This window comes from Bemisia tabaci, chromosome 4 (genome assembly GCF_918797505.1).
Source record: "Bemisia tabaci chromosome 4, PGI_BMITA_v3".
NCBI classification, from domain to species: Eukaryota; Metazoa; Arthropoda; class Insecta; order Hemiptera; family Aleyrodidae; genus Bemisia; species Bemisia tabaci.
This window is the reverse complement of record NC_092796.1, coordinates 13,569,870-13,591,641: the sequence shown is the minus strand read 5'-3', so window position 1 is coordinate 13,591,641 and position 21,772 is coordinate 13,569,870. Positions and strand designations below refer to the sequence as shown.

The 21,772-nt window shown below is 43.3% G+C and overlaps 1 protein-coding gene across 4 annotated transcripts in view; it reads right to left on the bottom strand.

Annotated features, from left to right (window-relative positions):
* snu (ABC-type transporter snustorr) overlaps positions 1-21,772 on the bottom strand; it is a 159,691-nt gene that overhangs the window by 47,548 nt on the left and 90,371 nt on the right. For all 4 annotated transcript variants that reach the window (XM_019047436.2, XM_019047437.2, XM_072299368.1 and 1 more), the window contains exon 2: positions 3,752-3,988. In XM_019047436.2, coding sequence (XP_018902981.1) covers positions 3,752-3,988 — 237 coding nt within the window. The remainder of the gene's footprint in view (positions 1-3,751; positions 3,989-21,772) is intronic.

The window sequence follows — 21,772 nt, the reverse complement described above, 5'->3', positions numbered from 1 at the left end:
ATTCCATCCCATGATAAGGCCGATATAATGACGTCCTATTTATAACTTCATCGGATGGCGAGCAACAATCACCGAACACCATTTCTCTTAAGCTTTTCTTTAAGCGCTGTCTCCACTCGTCAAAAAGACTTCAAAATGGAAGCTCAAAAAGGATCGATTTAAACGATAAGTGGCTCAAAGTCGGGACTTGATGCGATTGATGAGTGTTTCATCTCAAAATAGAGCGGCAAGACTCTTTTTTGATCAGCAATCGCGAACAGATCGTATTTTTCGGTTCATTTTGAGCTTCCATTTTGACGCCGTTTTGACGAGTGGACACAGGGCTTTAAAAAATATTATAGCGTATCGAAGCTCGCTACAGCCGGCAACGTAGGGAACGAAATGGAAAGGAAGTCATCAGCTCTTTGACCGAGATTTGCGCGAGTAACTCTCGCGGAGTGTGGGGCCCCGAGCCCCCCCCCCCCCCCCCAGCCCCCCGTCCCCCATCGCCTCGGCCCGCGTCAATTAAGAGCCGCTTACCTTTACAGGAAGTCCGCGGGATTTGCTTCGAGGAAGTCGCCCCTGTCCAAATTCGGCAACGATTCCAACACAGAATCGCAGTCATCGCTCATTCTCCCATGCCGCGAGAGACAGAGGTGAGCGTAATCCCATGTGAGCCTTGACTCACTTAGGGATGTGTGTTAACTGCGGCTCACGCGGAAACGCACATACTGCTGTCTCGCGTAGTACGGTTCGTCCACCGTTGCCGAAAAGACCAACCAAGGTGTCTATTGAAAACGGTTAGTCAAAAATAAGTACTTTTACCGTGCTTTTTCAGTACATTCTCAAGAAATTCAGTATCTTCTCCAACAGAAAAATTCCGTACCTCCATTTGACGAATTTCAAAAAATTTCGAAAATTTGAAATTGCGACAAAAATGGCAAAAATTTAAAAAAAAATTCCGGACCTTTTTTGCGGAATTTCCGCACTTTTCCAGTACTTCCGGACCGCCCTTGAAAAATCAGTACTATTTCCGGACTTTCTGGAAATTCCGGACTTGTAGACACCCTGCCAACGATTCCATTCAGCGGGCTGATTGTTGAAATTGATAGACAAAGCTATAGACAAAGCAGACAAAAAGGATATCGACGGTGTAAGTCGGCAATCACATAACTCGGTTTACGACGTCGCAGACTTCCTGTCATACTTTATTTTTTAAACGGAAACTACTCAGTGGCAATTCTTTAAAACTGCCGTGATTTTTCTTCTCTGTGCGGAAAAAATTCTGCAAAAACTTCAAGGAATGATGGCGGGGACTTTCAGACACCGCAAAAGAGAGATGTGATTGCGGACTCACGTCGTCGATATGAAGGGATCACCTATTGGTCGGAGCGATGGTTGGAATGGACGAAGGAGGTAGGTAATAGACTAACTAACGAGAACCTAAAGGGACCCTTTATTTAGTCCACCATCTTCTCCCTTAGTCTATAGGAACCACCCATTTCAACCAAAAGGATCGTTCCATACTCCTATGTCCTATGTCTTCTGAGCGAACATGTGCATTTTTTTTTCGGATCCGCGTGCGTTTAAAAACTACGGAGATTCAGCAAGATACGTTAGAAGCTCGAGGATCTAGGAAATCCTTTTAAATGCGCCAAGCACAACACCAATCAGCTGGCAAACCATCATTATCCACGATACCGCGCCACTGTTTAATGAGGAAATTGCGTGAGAAGAGTCAAGGACTCGTGAGTTTTTCTTCACGTAACATCGTTAAAAACGTTACAGCGTGTTTTTGCTGAAATTTACTCTCTCGCCGCCCTGCCCTACGTGCCATTAATTTTTTTTCTCATTTCTTTATTAGAACAATAATTTATCGAAAAGTTAAGGAGGTGAGGTAGCTTTTATTTCTGAGTTTAAGATTCAAATGCGATTGCGCAATGATATACTTCTATCAAATGGGATGTTCAGGCGGTTCTTTGATTTCGCGATGATAGACTCTGTAAGTTGAAGTGTGAAATTCCAGAGGTGCAAGCATGGGGAAGGGAGATACCTCTTCCTTTGGAATTTTTGCCCATCTCTTAACTAGAGGTTTGAAAGTTCCGAGTTTTCAGAATGAAGCCACTTTTCTCTGTTAAAAATGTCAGGTCCTGTAGAAGGCGGGACAAGGTTTCAGGAAAGAAGGATTCGAGGAAAAAGTGCTGGAGTTGTGGCTTATTAACCTCCACACCCAAATCAACCTCCTCATAACATATTGAAATGCCATGTCTCCTCCTCCCGCATGTTGCTTAAGAAATTCCTGACACGTCTCAGCAAACTCAAAGAAAAATTGATGGAAGAAAGCGAGTACTGTAACTGCACCGCATTATGTAGAAAGAAAGCAAGCCTTACTATTACCAAATTTAATCGGACGATTTAAATTTTTCCGGAAAAGCATTTGTGTCGATTCTTTTGAAATTTTGAGGGGATTTTTTCGGTGACGTTAAGTCAATTCTCGGACATATTCAGAGGAATCTGTCCGAGCGTTCTCACGTAGAAAAATAAACCATTCGATGAAATTTGGCAACGGCTGATGTGACTTGGTTGGTTTCCTTCTAGACGCGGTGCAAATATCCACGACCCGCTAAATCTGAGCTTAGTTTTGAATTCCTCTCAAAAATTCGCTTTCAATAGACCTGCCACTTGCTGAGATGACATTAAGTAGAAGAAGTATCCAATGATCGTAGGGGTCAACGTGTGCGGCCGCTCTGAGAGTTCATTAAAATAGGTCACGGAGAGGAAAAGGAGGAGATAAGGGGAGACGGATTCTCCAAGCGCCTGGCGCCAGGCGTTATCTCGGATTCCACCCAGACCCGAATTGAGCAAGTATGTACCTCCTCGATCACCCGCACGGCACCCGTCCCTGGAGAGTCGCCAGACAGCGTGGCGCGCCTGCCCTCTACCACCGCCCGCCGCTCCACGCCATCTCTTGGGACTCCGCCTTAGTAGAGGGGGAAGCTCCAGGATGATTCGCTGAGTTACACAACAGGATCACACTTCGCCGCCTCGAGAAAAAGGATTTGGTCGCATTTTAAGGATTTATTTACCCTGTGACTTAGGAAGATGCAATAAGTACAATATGGCGTCGATATTCCAGGAAATTCCGAAATTCAAAATATGAAAGAATATACAACTTCGGTTTTTGTTGTTGTTTTTTGTGTGTGTGCTACTTTCGACTTAACATATAATTTTGAGCACATTGTATAGACCGCTTTTTTCCCGTATATCATCACCTTCCGCCAGAAGTATCACAAGCGTCATGTGACGTTTAAAAATTTCCGCCGCCACTTTAATTTTTTACAGAGAAATTCTTGGTTGAATCTGTTTGAAAATTTCACTGAATTACATCGGCAACACAAAGAAAATTCAATGAAATTTTCGGACAGCTCCGTAAAACAATTTCTCTGTAAAAAAATAAAATGGCGGCAGAAATTTTTAAACATTGCACGGCGCTTGTGATGCTTTGGCCGAAAGGTGATGATAGGTAATACACAACTTTAATGGATATCAATGATAAAAAGCGGCTGTGCCTACCTACGTCATCGACGAAATATAAGACTCCCGAAATGCGACCACCTCCTTATTCTTCTTCTCTACGACGCCTAACTTCACCTAACGCTTTCCATTTAGAGGATCAAGAATCCCTTCATGGTTAGAGTTGACGGGAGAGTGCGAGACATGCGTGACCAGTGATGGGTCCTGAACCGGAAGTGAGAAATTCAGATGTACTTACATGGTTCCTTTGCCGACTGTCATGTTAAGGTTGCTGAGAACGTGGTTGGGATTTTTTTTGGAGCCGTAATGTTTGAATGCGTGACGGACGCTGACGGCTTGCTGCCGCCGCGTCCAGTCGGTGCTCTGTTGCGACATGAGCGAGGGCGGCTGAAACGCCGGGTTCACAATCCCGTTCCGCGGGTCCATCGTTATCACATCCGGCGAGTCCACCATCGTGTTTGTGTTGCTCCCCTCTCTGCACAAAAATACACAAATAAATTAACAAACGGTTCACAAAAACATATTAATATTAACAATTTGAGTAAAATGTGTCAACAAACATGTGAAGAGCACGCAACACGTGACACATGTAACATGTACGAGGCGAAGAACCGTAACTGAAAATAAATTGTGGAAAAATTTTGTTACATGCATTCTCATCAAGTCATCATATCTAGCGAGGGATGTGTAAAAAAATTAGTTCCGGTATCTGACACCAGAACTTATTACTTTCTGCCGTGCAACGCAAAAACGCCGTAAACGCCATTTTACATCTTTTCGAAACAATGTATCATAGCAGAAAAAATTGTGTACCTTCGGACAGTAAGATTACAGAATTCTTTCGCAAATACCACCAAGATCTCAACCTAAAAATTTGAGGTGCATGGGTAAAACAGTTTTTAATTTAGGAAGTGTCAAGTTCAAAAAAACGAGGGGAAATCTTGATGGATTTTCGGCGTTCTTGCTGAGCACGGAAGCATTTTCTCATGAGCCCTGAGCTCTGAGAGAATGCCTGTATTCTACGGCTCATCAGATGATGCACTTGTTTGGTTTGCTTATAGACAGTCTCTTATGATTAAGCAGCTTTTAACTCATTTTATTGTTAAAATCTTCTTTCCCCGTGAGGATCTGCAGCCGCAACGGTCTGTTTGTCGGATTGGAGGGGGGCTGGAAACGCTTGCTGGTGGCGTTCCTCGGACGCAAGGTGAACTCTTTTTTGCCAGTGCGTGTCCTCCGATTGTTTTTTTAAATGTCGTCATGATTTGTTCATATGACTTGACAAGACAGCGCCCTTGAGTCTGGCTCCAACCTCACGGCAGCTAGAGCCGTTCGAGAATCGCGCATCAAATCGCGGTCCTGCGGTTTTAAGAAGACTGCAAATCGAGTAACATGACGCGTTTTGGAATTGATTTAGCGATTTCACATTTTTTTCAAAGATCAAAAGTTTGAATCGACAACTTAACGGATTTCACCTTTCAGCTCCCAACGTTAAAATAAAGTTGCTTCGAAGTTTTGCGTGCTATGCATACTAGGATGTCCCAGATTTGAACCATCCCAAAAAAATTTCTCGGATCATCGATGTTCGATGGTTTTATTATGTCATTATGTTAAACATTTAATATCTCCAAATTTGAGCGAAATCGGATAATTTTTAGTGCTGCCGCAACGCGTTTTTAGTCGCGGCAAAAAGTTTTGAAACTCGCCTTTTTTGCGGTTTGGACGCAACTTTTGAAGGCAGTTAGCAGCAATTACAGGCATCACATTGAAAAAACTAGTTCTGTTCACAGGGCTCCTGCACTCCTTATGTAACAGCCACAGAAGCTTCCGTTATGAGGACAGAGTACTCTGTTCCCACGACCGCAGTTCTGTTCTCACAACAGAAAAATTCTGTAAGTGTAACAAAGAAACTGCAGGAGCCCTGGGAACAGAGGGTTCTGTCGTCAGCACCATCTATTTTTTTATGTGCAGTTGACCAAAAACTTTACAAAAAACGTTACTAACTGTGTAATCTTCCTGTCCATTTGGTACATCCAGGACTCGACATGACGCGACTCAGGGTATATAAAGAGATTTTAGCTGTAAAAGATTTGATGCAAGATTCAGCAAATTGTCATGAACAGGTGGGTAAGCTATACTTGGAAGTATGATTCATTCCAAGTCCGTGAAGATACTCCGTCCGACATTGGAACGCTACCAAACGGTCCCAACAAACTATCCAGAACCAGAGTTGTCAAGTATGATTTGGATCCAAAGCAGAGCGGGTCGATTTTTGAATACTTATCGAATGACTTGAGCGATAAATATAGATATTTATTGAATGGTCATTATCGTTAATTAATCGATAAATATAGATATTCCCTTATTTCACAGTCGGAGCAGATTTTGAAACATCACAAATATATTACGTTGATTAATAGTTCCATCGAATCGATATCTTACAGTCGAAGAAAGGAAATCCAAAGAATTAGGAAAAGTGTTCGAAATATTTTATCTAAACATTCGGCTGCATCTTAAGTAAAAGGTCTGCATTCGCTAAACAAGCAGGAAGCTCCAACGCATTCGCGTCGGAAAGCGGCTCTGGCGACGGTAGGTACTTGTTACGCGTTTACGGTTTCCTTGGTAACCTTTGTTTGCTATCAGCTGATGTCGAGTAGTATGACTAGGAAGCTCCAACCACGGCATTCTTCGAAAAAAGCGCGAAAACTTATAGATTTGAATTTTCAAATTTTAAACGTAAAGTACATTTTTTCCAGTGCGAGATTAAAGCACAGACCCGTTTTGAATTATTGACAGTATCACCATGATTCCAAAAATACACTACACAACATAGCATTCGCTCACAGGAAAAAGATATCAATTAAAATAAAAGCAGTCCCCCCTAAACAGCAGAAAATGGCGCCGATTCCCATTAACCAACGCGCGGTCTCTCCAATGTAACATGGTCCAATGATACTCCCCAGCTGGGACCGTCCGGAATAGCAGCTCTAGTGCAAGCACCAGAGCCGCTAAAAAAGAGTTAGCTGGGTGCTGTACAACAATAAAATTGGAGTTTTACATCTACAAGGTGGTGCTACATACAACCACACCACTAAATCTATATCGTTGGTGATAAACCAACCTAACCAGCTTACTTCGTGCAGATCATTAATTAAGTTAGCGATTGGGCTAAAAACTACGTATAGGTACAGAGCGCCAATTTGTTTTTCTTTCTTTCGTCGTATGGTGTATACGACAGATATATAAGCTCCTTTTTCATAGACACGCCCATTTATGACAACGTGAAATGTATCGAGGAGTACCACTTAACATGAGAATAATGGTTTTTTTCCTAACGTCAACTCCTAGGCTAAAAAAAAGCTTTTAAAGTCAAGGCTGGTGAAGAACCGTTGCTTTAGTATAGGAGAGATCGCCATATTCAATTAAAAATGAAATATTAACGCTAGAGATTTTATCGGCTTAATATAGGAGAAGTAAAGGAAAAGTGAGACAGGGGAAGAGCTGGGAGGAGGAAAACTCTGATAATTTTAGCTGCATTAGTTATGATAATTAAGTGTTGTCGGAGCAAAACGATATTATTATTATTACTTTTACGAGTTGTATATGTTAAGTTGGGGGATTTTCAGTTATCTAGACGCCTTATATACTTAAATTACGCAACGCTTTAGAGAGAAGGGATTCGGGAAGAGCGTTACGCCATTTTGCTTCTACGTTTTAAATGATACGGATCTACGTTACAAAAGCGTTACAAAGAGAGGGGGAGGATGGTCAAAAATACTGAAAAAGTGCGTTACTTGATTTCGGGACGGCCCCTTATGACGAAATATTTATAAACCTAGAATCAGACATGGATTGAAGGAATTATCTATAGTTTATAATGTGTCTAATGTGGCAGATAGTGCAGTCAATTTAAGATTTATGACAGAAATCGATTATATTTCTTCTCTGATAGTAACGTATAAAGGAACTCAGGATTTCCAAAGAGCGCTGGGCTTATTAGAGAAAATACAATTTTTTTTTTTTAAATTATTTTACTTTAATTATGATTTTACATTTCTTATTATGCTCATGCTTTTGGTATGTGTAAGATCTTGCGGATCTTGCAGGTTGGTGCCTCTGTCCGTTAGGAATAAAACTGATTGTTTTTCATGAATTTACATTTGGTGTGATTAACTGTGGAGATATTCGTCGCGAAATTTGGCTACAGCGGGATCGCCTGATTCGCGCGACCGGCGACCACATAGGATTTAATGGCATGAATAATATTAATTGGTGACGCAAACACTAACGACCGAACCCTGGCTCCACGCTCGATGTTCTTAGTCAGCTCACGTGGATTTCCCGCCATCCATGAAAAATATACTGCTATTCTCGTCGCGGAAAATTAGCGCCGCTCCGTTCCGTTCCGTCTTCGAACACGCCGAGTCATTTCGGATAACGTTAAGCCAATGAGTCGTTTCTACGCAAAGCGTGCTGAGCCACCCATGGTACACGGAGAAAAAAAACTCGTGCGTGGGACCCGAAGTTTAGGTCATATGGATCTCTGAAGTTTTCAGATTGAGCATCTGAACACTTCAGGTCTAGCTGCCGAAGTTCGGATCATACATCTGAAACTTCAGTTCTTACATCTGAAGTACTTCGGTTCTCACATCCGAAGTACTTCGGCTCTCACATCCGAAGTACTTCGGTTCTCACATCTGAAGTACTTCAGGTGTAAGAACTGAAGTTTCAGATGTATGATCCGAACTTCGGCAGCTAGACCTGAAGTGTTCAGATGCTTAATCTGAAAACTTCAGAGATCCATATGACCTGAACTTCGGGTCCCACGCACGAGTTTTTTTTCTCCGTGATCGATCAACATCAATGCAACAATGTATAAACTCCTAGTGGCATTTTCTGAAGCTTGGCCGGAACTTGGGGGCCCGGGGGGAGCCAGAGGGATGACCGGGGGCCCCAAAGATCGTCGCTCCTCTGACGTAAGGGCATACCTCGATTTTGACATGAGCCCCGAAAAGTACAGAGTAATACGAAGAGCAGGGCTCACGTGGAAACCGAGATATGCTCCTACGTCAGAGGAGCAACAAGATACCTACATCGAGCAGAAAAATGCCGCAACATTTCGGTTTATAAAGGAAATGCAACACAAAGTAACCTTAGCATTCGCTCGGGTTTGCCGACTTTTCCGGTGTTTTCAGTGCTTTTAATCCAATCTTACATCAGAAACCAATACTTAATTTGCATTAATTCGTAAGTTGATTCCTATATTATTTGAAAGTAACACAAGAACACGACTATTTTCCTTTGCGTGACTTATCTTTGCATGGTATGTCAATCAATTTTTCGAGCAATACCTCAAAATTGCTCTCGAGACGTCTCAATTTTTCAAAGTTCAAAGTTTTCCCAAGGAAGCCCCCTAAATCCCGTTTAGAGTTAGATACGTTTTTCTCAATCCTTTTTCTGAGCTTCGAAAGTCTCCCGGGACTCCCATGTTGTACTGTCCTTGCTCTGACCAAGAGACAAATTTTTTAGTTGAAAAAACCTAAACAACGATTGGACTTCATTTTGCAATTAGAAACTACAAATTCTGCCTCATACGTAAAAACACGTGTGTACATAGGAAAACTAGTGGTGCATACGTCGTTTCTTAACTGACCCAGACATTGTAATTCCTATATAATATATTTTTATAATTGCAAAATGTAATCCAAATCTTTGGTATTGATATCCTTATAAATCCAGAGTGGTATAAGTAAAATATTGTTTCACAGGAATGTCTCGAGAAATGTAAAACTTGTCCTAACCCACAAAGTATGCTCTTGAATCGTTGCATTCGTGAAACACCCTGTATCTCGTCTAGGAACCGCTCGCGCCAGCTGAGAAACTGAGAAGAAGGAAGGGAAAAGCGTCGAGCCACTAGGTCGGGAGATTATGGATCTGAGACGAATATTAAGGTCTTTCAAAAAAACTACGATTGACGTAAATACAGGATAGCACAGCGATCGGACAACGGACGAGGGGCTGGACTGCAGGTTAAGCCCGTGCGGCGCGGACTAAACTTTCACCCAACACCGGAAATCGGCGCTGAAAGAGCACGAAAACCAATGAAGATCCGTTATCGGACAAGAGCAAAGCTATCGGCTCGCTCGGGACAATGGCGCAAACCCTCGACTCACATTGGGCCGAATCAACAGGAGAAGTCGGACATGACCTGGAAACTTTGAAAGCTCATTTTTTTTCGAAAATATGAAACAAAGAAGTTTAAGAGTGGTTCCGTTGTTTTTTTTTTGTAAAATTCCCTTTCAGAAACACCCCTTCAAATTGAATCTGTGACGAGATAAACTTCAAAATTTGAAATTATACCCAAAAATTTCGTGTCCGACCTCTTCTATTGGCTCATTCTACTGTGCGACTGCGGTCTCATTGGTCTTCCGATCGCCAATCCCGTGACCTTTCTTGCCCTGCCGAGCGGCTTGGCCAGGGCACCCGACGACCTGTCGCTGGGAATCATGGTATTCCACAAAGGAACTTTGCACTTTGGGACTCCATCGACACGCTTTTGCCCTCGTAGATCTTTTGAGCCTTCCATAATGCATGGAATGAGATACAGGGAGCACTTAAACAAGGAGAGAATGGCGGTTTGGTTGGCGCTTTTCCACTGGGTGCACGAAATAAGCCTTCACGGAGCTATATTTTTTGCGGCCGGCTGGAAGATGAATGTTGTTGCGAGACTGAGAATTGTTACTTATGGTGCACAGTGGATCGAGTTAATGGGAGAGGTCCGACAAAATTTGGAAACTTAAAACGCTCATAACTCCGTTCATACAAAACTTTGAGGTTTTAAGAGTGGTTCCACTGGTCTCCTAGTCAGTTTTTGCATCCGATAGCACCCCTTAAAATTTAAATTGTGACGAATTAAACTTAAAATTTCCAGTTTTCGGTTAAAATTTCATGTCCGACTTATCTAATTGACTCGAACCTCTGTGTGGCGGTTATAACAAAATAAAAGATAGGGGGCTTCATACATCCGTCGGATTCCATCCGAAGCCGTCCGTCCATAAAAAAAATGACGTCAGGTATGAAATAGAAAGGCATCGGACTGCCTAAAGAAGCCCTTTTACAGGAGGAAAGGGAAGCTGATATGGGGAGAAGGAGGGGTCAAAGAGTGGGAAAAATTGTATGACGTCATGACCTCGGACAGAATTCAATGGTGCATTCAGGGCCTCAGAAACCTGCATATTCAAAGAAATCCGTTAGTCGCATTGAACGAGGAAGAGAATTTGGTAATGGTGCAACTGCAGTGAATTCTCGAGAGAGGGTTACTTGGAGAGTACCAGGATCATCCAACCAGAAGCTTTTTGTTTTTCAAAAATGTTTTACCGTCGCCCCCATTCAAGCGAAATTTTTGACCAGAGAAATCCCCCCGCAAGTGATCCTCCCACCCCCTTTAAGTGCTTACACTCAACGTTGGGTCGCTGAAAAAAAAAGTAGCTTGGATCAAGCATGATGATTCTTGAATTTGCCGTTAAGAATTTTTTTTATCTTGCTTTAAGCTGACTTCTTCTTGATACAAGAAAAGTAGTGCTTGGGTTAAGCAAAAAAGTAGCTTATATTAACCAGAAAAATTCTTGATTCAAAAAGAAATACATCTTGGCGGCAAATTTAAGATTCTTTTTTTTTCAGTGTATGCCGAATAATAAGTTTCTAGGTACGCATTCATGCACAATGAACTTGCCGAAAAAAAGCTGTAACGGTCCGCGATGTTAAAATTGACTTCCCGTTTCCATTTGTCGAATAAAAAATTATATGCCGTGATTAGCATTTACTTGATTCTGTCCGACTGATTGCTGACGTAAGAGGAAATTTTTGCCAATTAAAGGTGGCTTCCTGCAAGATCATCATAATGCTTCTTCCACCCGCGTTGGTACATTTCCTCTTGTATTTTCCGCAATTCGTGAAAGCAATGTGCATGGTTGGAGCATCTTTGAGAAATCACATTCACTTTTGGACATTTTCGTGACTTTTCCCAGTCGTAGAACCGTTTGAGGTACACACATTAGACAGCACATTCGTGCTTTAGTCAATTTCGATTTTGGGTTTGAGTGAGGTGTATGTTTTGGACTTCATTTTGCTATCGGGAACTGCAATTTCTGTCTAATCCGTAAAAACACGTATATGCGTAAGAGAACCAATGATACATGTGTTGTTTTTAAGCTGAGCCAGAAATTGTAGTTCCTGATTGCTAAATGTAGTCCATTTTACAGTCTCGCCTCGATCCAAAGATGGAGTACATAACAGATCTAGCCGCTCACTAGTTAACGAGTAGATTTACTTGTTTCCAAAATTACCAGTTCACTTTTTGAGGAAAACAATCTGAATCCTCTATTTTATGTGTGAATATCAGACTGTAATTGGCGACGTAGATGAGCTGCTTCCTCCTTCGTGAGAACCGAGCGAGCAACATCTATCACCATCGGACGTAATCATGGATCTTCCCGAAAAGTTTCAACACCTCAAAAAATCTGCAACGTCGCATGTCGTTGTTTTGCAGACGAAAAATGTAACTACATGTCGACGTTACAAAATTGCCACTGTAAACGCTGAATTCAGCCGAAACTCCTGTGAATGGGAAACGTTCTTCAGTTCTGAAAAATAGCTCAAAAGAAGCCAAAAATCCTTAAAAGTAACGTTTTTAAAACTGGGAGTCGGGCTCTTTTCGAAACAAAACAAGAATTAATGTATTTCCTTTCAATTTCAAAGGAGAAAAAACCAAAGAAATTTAAACAAGAAAAAAATTAAGTCAATGATGTGTGTGCCCCAAAGGCAACATATCTACGATAAAAGGAAGATTCCATTTTTTCCGAGTCGGCAATTCCAAAAGCAATTTCCAAAGCAAGACATTCAAATTTGCATGCAGAGTTACCTCTTTCAGGTAAAAAAAAAAAAATTCGCGTCAATTTTGCAACCTTGGAAGAGAGTTGGGTTTCTTCATCCAAGGAACGTCGACTCTTGGAATGCTCAACTGGAGGAGGTTCGTCAACGTCGCGTCGGCATGCCGATGGTCCGATACGCCGTTCTTCTTCAAGATGGCAGGACAGGTGATCCGAGTTGGCGGGGAAGGGGCAAGCTAGGATGTGGCGGAACGGCACGCCACACTCGGCGTGGATGCGGCGTGCAGCACGCGGTATGCGGCATGCGGCAGGAGGAGTTGAATTCTGGGCCCAGGCGGGACTAGCGCGGCCTGGCGGCGGCGGCGGCCGAGTCATGAGGAGAGAAATCAAGACTGGAGAGTTAGGTAACATTGACCCAGTTGTGATGCAACCGATAAGCACCGCCGCCAAGCAGCCAGCCGTTCGTCCCGAGTTGCTGGGCATCGCATCGCAGTCGAGGCTCCGGCCCGGCTGTCTAGCTCGAGGAAAGGAGAGGCTCCGATCGCGAGCTGGTAACACCGGGCCGTCCATTCAAATGCACGTGAAACAATCGAAGTCTATCAGGCTGGGCTCACTCACCTACAATCGATCATTTCCGATGCGTTCCAATGCAGAAAAAACAAAGTTTCCACTTGCGAGGATCTGAGCGGGTGGGCCCTCGGTTGGGTTAAGGAACTAAACTAACTCTGCGGTTGAGCGTGAAGTATCGCGTAAAGTGAAGGCGCTTTGCCCATCCGACCTCAATGCAGAAAAAACAAAGTTACCACTTGCGAGGATCTGAGCGGTCTGGGCCCTCGGTTGGGTTAAGCAACTAAACTAACTCTGCGGTTGAGCGTGAAGTATCGCGTAAATTGAAGGCGTTTTGCCCATCCGACCTCGATGCAGAAAAAACAAAGTTACCACTTGCGAGGATCTGAACGGGTCCTCGGTTGGGTTAAGCAACTAAACTAACTCTGCGGTTGAGCGTGAAGTATCGCGTAAAGTGAAGGCGTTTTGCCCATCCGACCTGAATCCAATGTGCGATGCGGCATAGGGCATGCGGTAAGATCTCTTGTCAACCTCTAGTTACCAAACCAGTGGTCAGACTCAGACCAGCCGGAACGGTCAATCTTCTAATCAGCCTAACTACTGGTTTGCTAGAAAGAACAATTGCTGACCAGGACTTGACCTAAAGAAAATCGGGAGTCATACAGACCTACCTCTGGTCAAGCTCTGGTCAGCTCAAACCACCACTTTGACAAGCACCTGACGAGAGGTCTTACAATCGGCCAAAATACGTCTTGCCAGAATCTGGGCCAACGGTTGGGTTCGCGACGACTAAGCAACTAAACTAACTCTGGGGTGGAGCGTGAAGTATCGCGTAAAGTGAAGGCGTTTTGCCCATTGCGAGAATCTGAGACTGCAGTTGGGTTCGCGTCGACTGGGCATCTAAACTAACTCTGGGGTGGAGCGTGAAGTATCCCGTAGAGTGAAGGCGTTTTGCCTACCCGAAACGAACCCGACGTGCGAGAGCGGTGCGGTATAATCGTAATTCTTTCACAGTCCACACGGCCGGGATAAATCAAGGCAGTTTTCAAGAAATTGCGTTGAAGAGTTATCCTGAGAAAAAGTTAAGAAAAACAAGAGGTCTATAAAGTCGCAAACGGAGATGCGTGGTTTCATACTTCAGCCATCGATATACATCAGTAGCGTGGCGTGCTTTGCGATATATCGAATGATCTGCCATTTAAACCTGTGGAAAGGGATCGAAAAACAGGGTGTTCGCAGCGAACATGCACCTTAATTATCGATTCTTTACTTTAAATTACATATCAATCGATGTATCGCAATTCACGCCACGCCACTGATATACATGCATGTAGCACTGAATAGCGAAGGTCAAGAGCACGTCGCGCTTCCCTGCGGTGCGGTGGCGCGCCCAGCCCTAACGTGAGGTTAGGTTGTGTGACGTCCTCCAGTTTCATTCCGAATTTCGCGCGAAACCCGAATCAAGAATGAAACGCTTGCAGCTGACGAATTATGCAAGGTTTGCACAAGTATGCGCCAAACAGGTGAGCCCGAACGCCAGCCGGACACGAAAAGTAAAGGCAGCGTTGCCATTACGTCAATACTAATATATGCAAGGGCAAAAACCCCGTATGAACATTGAGATGTTGCCACATTTCCTGCGATTAAATATTTTTTTCAAAGAAAAAGGGATATTTTCTATTGAACCTTTCAGGTACACTAGATTGAGCTGCGAATAAAATCCACCGAAAAATTCGAAGAAAAATAACCTCATGGATAGGAGCAGTGAAATGTCCGTTGCACGAGGAAACGAGAGAAATATAAGCCAGACATCGGAACCCAGAAGTGAAGGCAAACGACTTCTGTCATCTCATTTTCAGCCTTCAACGGTAGCAGCTATGCGTCTTCGGTCGTCTCCAACAGAGAGATCTGGAGTTGTAGTTTTTTCTCCGACAAATTACTCTTTAATTTTGCAGCATTGACGGATGAACGAGAACTAAACTAAGGGCTTCTTTAAAACAATTGTGTGGAGAAGATACATCCATCTACCAAGGGGAAAAAATGAAAATCGACGCATGAACTCAGCACCAAAGGGACGGATGAAGTTCAAAATTTTTCAGCAGGCTAGTTTTATCGAGTTTAGTTAAAATATTCTCTTCTGAGTTTGCATTCAATCACATTTATAACTATGCCTGCCGTTGCTTTGCCTCGGTGATCGGGCGAGAACCTACACTTTCAACGTAGAAAAACTAAAGAAAAGGAAAAATAACAAATGAGAGAAGAATGGAAAACGGAGAGAAGAGATATGAGTAAGAAGAAGAAGAAAAGGAGAGAATTAGAAGAAGGGATAAAGGAAAGAGAAAAATACAGGAGGAGAATCCTGAGTAGGCAGATGAAAAAAAGAAAGAGAAAAGGAAGAAACCGAAAATAGAAAGGGAAAATTAGAAGAGTAAAGGAGAAAAAGTAGAAGAAAAAAAGAAGAAATGAGAAGGAATTCGAATAATGGTATCCTCGTGGAATGGCACGCTCGGTGAGACACAAAACATAGCTTTTTACCAAACCGGAAGGAGGTTACTGTAACACCATATCAGTTCGCCTTCAATATTTAGTGTAGGCATTACGAGCTCCCACGTGGTCGAATAGTGGTATCATCCCCCTGAAATAGTCAGACGCCGCGCCGTGCCGCGTTACGTCTCTGGCGGCAGATTTGTTGTAGACACGATAACGTTTGTTACATTCGCGTCGACATATTCAAGTTTTTTTAAGTTAAATTTTTACATTGGATGAAGGCTGAGTACAAGGCACGAGCGCATTGATCGTTTACAACAGTCCGTAATGTCAGTGCTCACCGCATGATGTTTTCGCGATACTGTTTGAAAAAATATCTCATCCGAGAAGAAGAAGAAGAAAAAGGAATAGGGAAAATAAAATAGAGAAGAAGGAAATAAAGTAATTTGTTCGTGAGTGTGTGAACATCGTGATAAAATTTCCATGTAGAAACATGTGCCATTATAATTTTTCAGCACTACCGCATTGATGAAAAAGGTTACTTGGAGGAGACTTTAACACGGAGGTAGAAAAGTAGTCGAGTGTATAAAAACATCGTCGCCGATAGTAACCAGGTACAAGTACACGAAGAAATGTGTCTTCTCCATTCAATATTTCTCATCTTTCAACCCCTAAACAAGCAGACCCCAAGGTTACTTGGAGGAGACTTCAACGCAGAGGTAGAAAAGTAGTCGAGTGCATAAAAAACACCGTCGCCGATAGTAACCAGGTACAAGTACACAAAGGAATATGTCTTCTCCATTCAATATTTCTCCTCTTTCAACCCCTAAACAAGCAGACCCCCCCCTCCCTTCACCGTAACCCATTTACCGTCCGAATAGCACCGTACAAATTTTTACATAATCAAATAGTTCCGCAAATCGATGCAAGAACATAAAATTAAACCATAAATTGAACCATTCTTTCTCTATAACTGTAAGTGATTTAATTTTATATGTTGCATACATTGGAGTTTATTTTGTGTTTAACATCATTTTGAGTAATTTTCAGAATTTAAAAAAAATTTGGTGTCCGTTGTTTTCCATAACTTTCTTTTGAACGTCTATTTTACACACATATAGAAGAGCATGAGATCTCTTCAAAACAGCGTCTCCGAGAAGGGATAGGGGGGATTGGGGGGGGGGGGGTCAATGAAAATGGCGCACCCAAGCGAGTCTGGTCCCCATGTCCGGTCGAATCAGTCCGTCTGGAAAATAGTAGGTACTTGAGAATCGTTGTAAGACAGGAGATTTTACACCATAAAAGAGAGTCTTAAACCGAGTGAGGCTGGGTTAGAAGTTGAGGCAACTGATTAATTAGTTCCGGTCGCTGGAAGGCGCGAGCACCCATCAGTCTCGGTCGGTCACCGCTCATCGTCACTAGACGGTGAACGTCCATGGTACTCCAGTAACCGTTGCATGGAATCAGTTCAATCTCTTTTCACGACACTGAAGGAACCATTTCAATGTTACGATTACTGATGTTGGTCAGTGTGCATGTACTTATATGGTCAGAACCCGGTGTTATTAGCTTCCAAAAATAGCTGGAGTGCACTGAGAAAAAACTATGGTTTATAAACCTATTAGAGGTAAATATGGAACACCTATAATAGTCGTAAATAAACTAATGATTCTCGGTCTGTGAACCATACTAAGGTCTCTGTACCTAATTAAGGTACCCCGTACCATAACTAAGGTATATGTGCTATTATTATATGTAGAGGTACTACTATTAGTGGTGTTCCATATTTACCTCTAATAGGTTTATAAGCCATAGTTTTTTCTCAGTGTGCGGTCACAGGGAGGGAATAAATACCGGCTGCATGGAAACTCCAGCCCTGCTAAAAACGGGCGGAAAACAGGGAGAAAAACGAGAGTCAGTAGAACCGTGTGGAACTCGACGATTTAATAACGACGCACGAGTTACGATCCATACATGTACCTACTCTTCTACAATCTTGTACACTGGGAAAAAAAACACATTGGAACTAGAGTCCAGACTCTTAAAATCATTGACAAGAAAAAGGACTCCGGACTCTTGATTCAATCAGATTTAACAATAAGCTTAAATCAAAAGGAAATCCGCTCAAATTAAGAGGCTTGGTTCTTGATTTAAGTTTAAATCTGATTGAATCAAGAGTATTTTTTCTTGTGTTGAGTATGTTTTTAAGAGTCTGGGCTCTAGATCCAATGTGTTTTTTTTTCCAGTGTAACGTTAATATTGTGCATCGAAAAAAAAGGGATGCTGATTTCACAATCTGGATGTAAAAAAGTGTGCAAAAACTCACAAAACGCTGAACTAACCACCACAGCAGTTAGTTTTACATCTTGACATTGCTAAAGTAACTGCTGTGGCGGTTAATTCAGCGTTTTGTGAGTTATCGCACACTTTTTTACACATCCGAATGATAAATTAGCATTCTTTTTTTTCGGTATGACTCTCGGCGCGTTCCTTATGGTTATGGAGTCGCTACAACCATAGCTCACAATCAGACGGTTTTCTTGACCGGAATTCGATGAAACGATTATGATGATCACCGCCTCGGTGGAAATTTTCCGTTTCACATTTCCACTGCCACTGCTTCTGCGGTTTAGCCGAAATCATTTTGCATAAAGCTGCATGATTGCTGACGTCCGAGAGCAACCGATGGTCGGAAATTGTGTCTCCGTCGGCATCGTTCAGATGGGAGCCAGGGCCATGAGCCACAGCAGCAAGACGTCGTGGAGGGGGGGGGGGGGGGGGGGGGGCGACGGCGGAGTCGTGGAAAGTCTCCTGGGAGGCTGCGGCTGGAGGCAGGGGCCTTGGCTGACCTTGAGCTCCACTCCGAAATTCTGGTGCGATCGTGGTCATTGCCGTCGCATCGCGTCGCGTCGCCCGCGCGGCCCCACGCAACGCTCGACGTGCATCACGCACGTGCGCGTCTCCGTCCGGCGAGCGATCCCGTCGCCGCCGATGGACAAAAGATTAATGGCCGCGTGGTGTAGAGTCCCTTTATAACCCAGAGTTAAGACAACTCACTTTTGGTTAGGCTGAAAGTGGCCTAAAAAAAAATCCAATTCTGATTGGTTCTCGCTCATGGAGGCCGAAACGAGTGCACCAAGATGGCGGTACCTCGAATGTGAACAAAAGTAATGAAAATATAACTAAATTGTGGTTTATCAAGAGTGAATTGTTATTTTAATCGCACCAAAATGAAAATATATTAAGAAATTATCCACTAATCAATCTAATTTTAAGGTTTTGATCAGTTTTTGTTGATGTTGTTGTTTTTGGATGACAGACATCGGAGGATTCCTTATCCTTATCCCTCAATATCGTTCGTTTGAGTGCACTCGTTTCGGCCTCCATGGCCAGCCAAGGCCGGCTGCCAGTCAGCTGATAATCGAGTTGTCTTAACTCTGGGTTATAAAGGGACTCTAGCGTGGTGCGGTTGTAACGGGTGGCGTTCACCGATGACCAGAGTATACAATCGTCCCCTCTAGAATTTTCAAGGAGAACATAGAGTCGTAATGTAAGTAGGAGAGCTGACGGTACTTTCAAGCATTTTCCAGGTCTCCAGACTCCTGTGTCACGCCGGTTCGCTTTTTCGATACATAATCGATCGTTTTCGATACACGGTGACCCGGTCATCCGATGTAAACAAAGATAGGAATTATTCATAGAGTAGGTACATAGAGTCGTAATGTAAATGGGAGAGATGGCGCCGTGTTCTGCTCGACGAGTTCCGAGCCCGGTGTGCGCCGAGTTCGGGTCACTTTTTCGATACATGTTCGATCCAAAATGGCGGCTTGGAATACGTGGTGATTCCTTATCTCCTTTGTTTACATCGGATGGCCGGGTACTCGTGTATCGCAAACAATCGATCATGTATCGAAAAAGTGACCCGGCGTCACACAGGAGTCTCGGAATTCGGGACCTGGAAAATGCTTAAAAGTGGCGCCAGCTCTCCCACTTACATTACGACTCTATGTAATCTATGAGAATTTTCAAGGAGTACATAGAGTCTTAATGTAATCGGGAGAGCTGGAGGCACTTTTGGGCATTTTTCACGTCTCCAGACTCCTGTGTCACGCCGGGTCACTTTTTCCATACATAATCGATCGTTTTCGATACACGGGGAGTGACCCGGTCATCCAATGTAAACAAAGAGGATAGGAATTACCATGTATTCCACACCGCCATTTTGGATCGAACATGTATCGAAAAAGTGACCGAAGCTCGGCGCACACTGGGCTCGGAACTTGTCGACCAGAGGATGGCGCCAGCTCTCCCATTTACATTACGATTCTATGTACTCTATGAGAATTTTAGGCATGGAATACTGCCTTGAAAAAAAACTCCGGCCGTGGAAGCCGTACTTACGGGCGTTCAAGACATACCGTCCGCGTTCCAGGCTCAGAGGCCGAAAGTTCCGGGCGTAACACCCAAAGCAAACGAAAAACTACGGCTCCAGCACCCGGAAGAGCCCGAAACGGACGGTATGTCTATATAGCCGGTAACTTTTCTTCAGTGTGAGAAATTTTTCTTTAAAAATCTTGGGAAACGTCTCCAAGGGCGATTTCCGGGAGATCGCGCGAGGGAACTCCGGCGATTTTTCGCCGTTACTGTCTTCACGGGGTGAGGCTCTCACATTCTTACCGCATGAACACAAGTAACAGTTAAACAAATCACGTGGAGTGCAGGCAGGATACGAGGTAATATTAAAAGATTAGTCAGACCGACCTTCTGAGAAAAAACAAGAAAAGGAAAGAAAAAGAGAAAAAAAATGTGAACGACAAAATGGCACACACATGCGCTTCTTCCTCTTCACTCAGTTGCTCTTGGAACGACAATTAATATTGAGTGAATAGAATATTGAGGCGACAGAAAATATTCTTAAGTCACTTCTACATGTAAAGTAAATGGAAGAACCAATATAGCGGATCTTCAGTCACAGTCTAAATAAAAGAGCGTAAAGTTTGGCGTGAACTCTGCGAATGTTTGTCGCCTCTTCGTTGTTGCGACTTTCCACAGTGACACATCGCGGATGAGCACTGAGCAGGACAACGTCCCAAGGAGACGAGATCAAATTTTTTTTCTCGTACTTTCTATGTACATAAACACTAAATACTAAATGTTTAACGCTCTATAGGGAGGGAGGGAGTAAAAAAATCCGAATTTCAGCGTTACATATTTTATGAATGGCCCCTTAGAATAGTTGAAAATGTTCAAAGAGCTAAACTATCTAGCGGCAACTACCTAACTTTGTTAATCCATGTGGCGTGCACTCGATTAGAAGAGATTCCCGCTATCCTTGGAAAAAAGTTCGAGTTATAGGTGCGTCGCACAGTGAAACGAGCTGGATGAAGAGATCGGCCATGAAATTTGTGGCTAAAATTTCAGATTTTAATGTTCATTCCGTCACGAATTCAATATCAAGGGGTGTTTCTAAAACAAAATTTCACGATAAAAATGAAATCACTCTTAAACTTTTTTGTCTCGTATTTTCAAAAATATAAGCTTTCAAAGTGTTCAGATTTTGTCCAACTTCCCCTATTGACTCAGTCCAGTGTGCGTCGTTGTATTTTACGGCCGAGGCCATAACTTGCTAGTTGACGTCACGGCGGATCAGACCGCGTTGTGCTGAGCGAGTCCCGGTTAGCGAGATCAACGAACGTCCGTAGGTCCGTCTGTCCGATCGTTCGTTCGTTCGTTCGTTTGTCGACTGAGGAATTTCTGAATGTCGCCTTGGTGTGGCTCGGAAAATCCTGCCAGATTTCCCGCCGGGCTCGGGGGTTTCCACCGCCCCGCGCCCGCGTTTCCCACCGATCTGGCGCGCGCCTCCGAGCTGCAGAGACACGCTTCGATCGACTTATGATATGGACGAGCGCCCCGCGACGTGCCAAGCAGGGCTGCCAGAATAGTCGTAAACAGAGTTAAAAATATTCAAAAATCCACACGATTGGAAAGATTTGATACTACAGCGACTAACACACGTGCCAAAGGTAGAGTCCTTTATGGAGAGAGTTGAGACAACGCTGCTTATGGATGTCACAAACGGGAATAAAGATTACACAAATCGGACGTTTCTTGTAATCTTTGGTCAACCCATTCCCGAATTCCTATCTCCGTTTCCTCTCTCATTCCATTTGTTCCTTGTCGTGCCCCCAATTTCCCGGTCCATTCCAGTTTATAATCTTTGCACTTGGTGGAAATGTAAACTTTATTCTCGTTTGTGACACTGTGAAGACTTAAAGTACGGGAACCAATCAGAGCTAAGTCTACGGATGACTTTTCTCGTT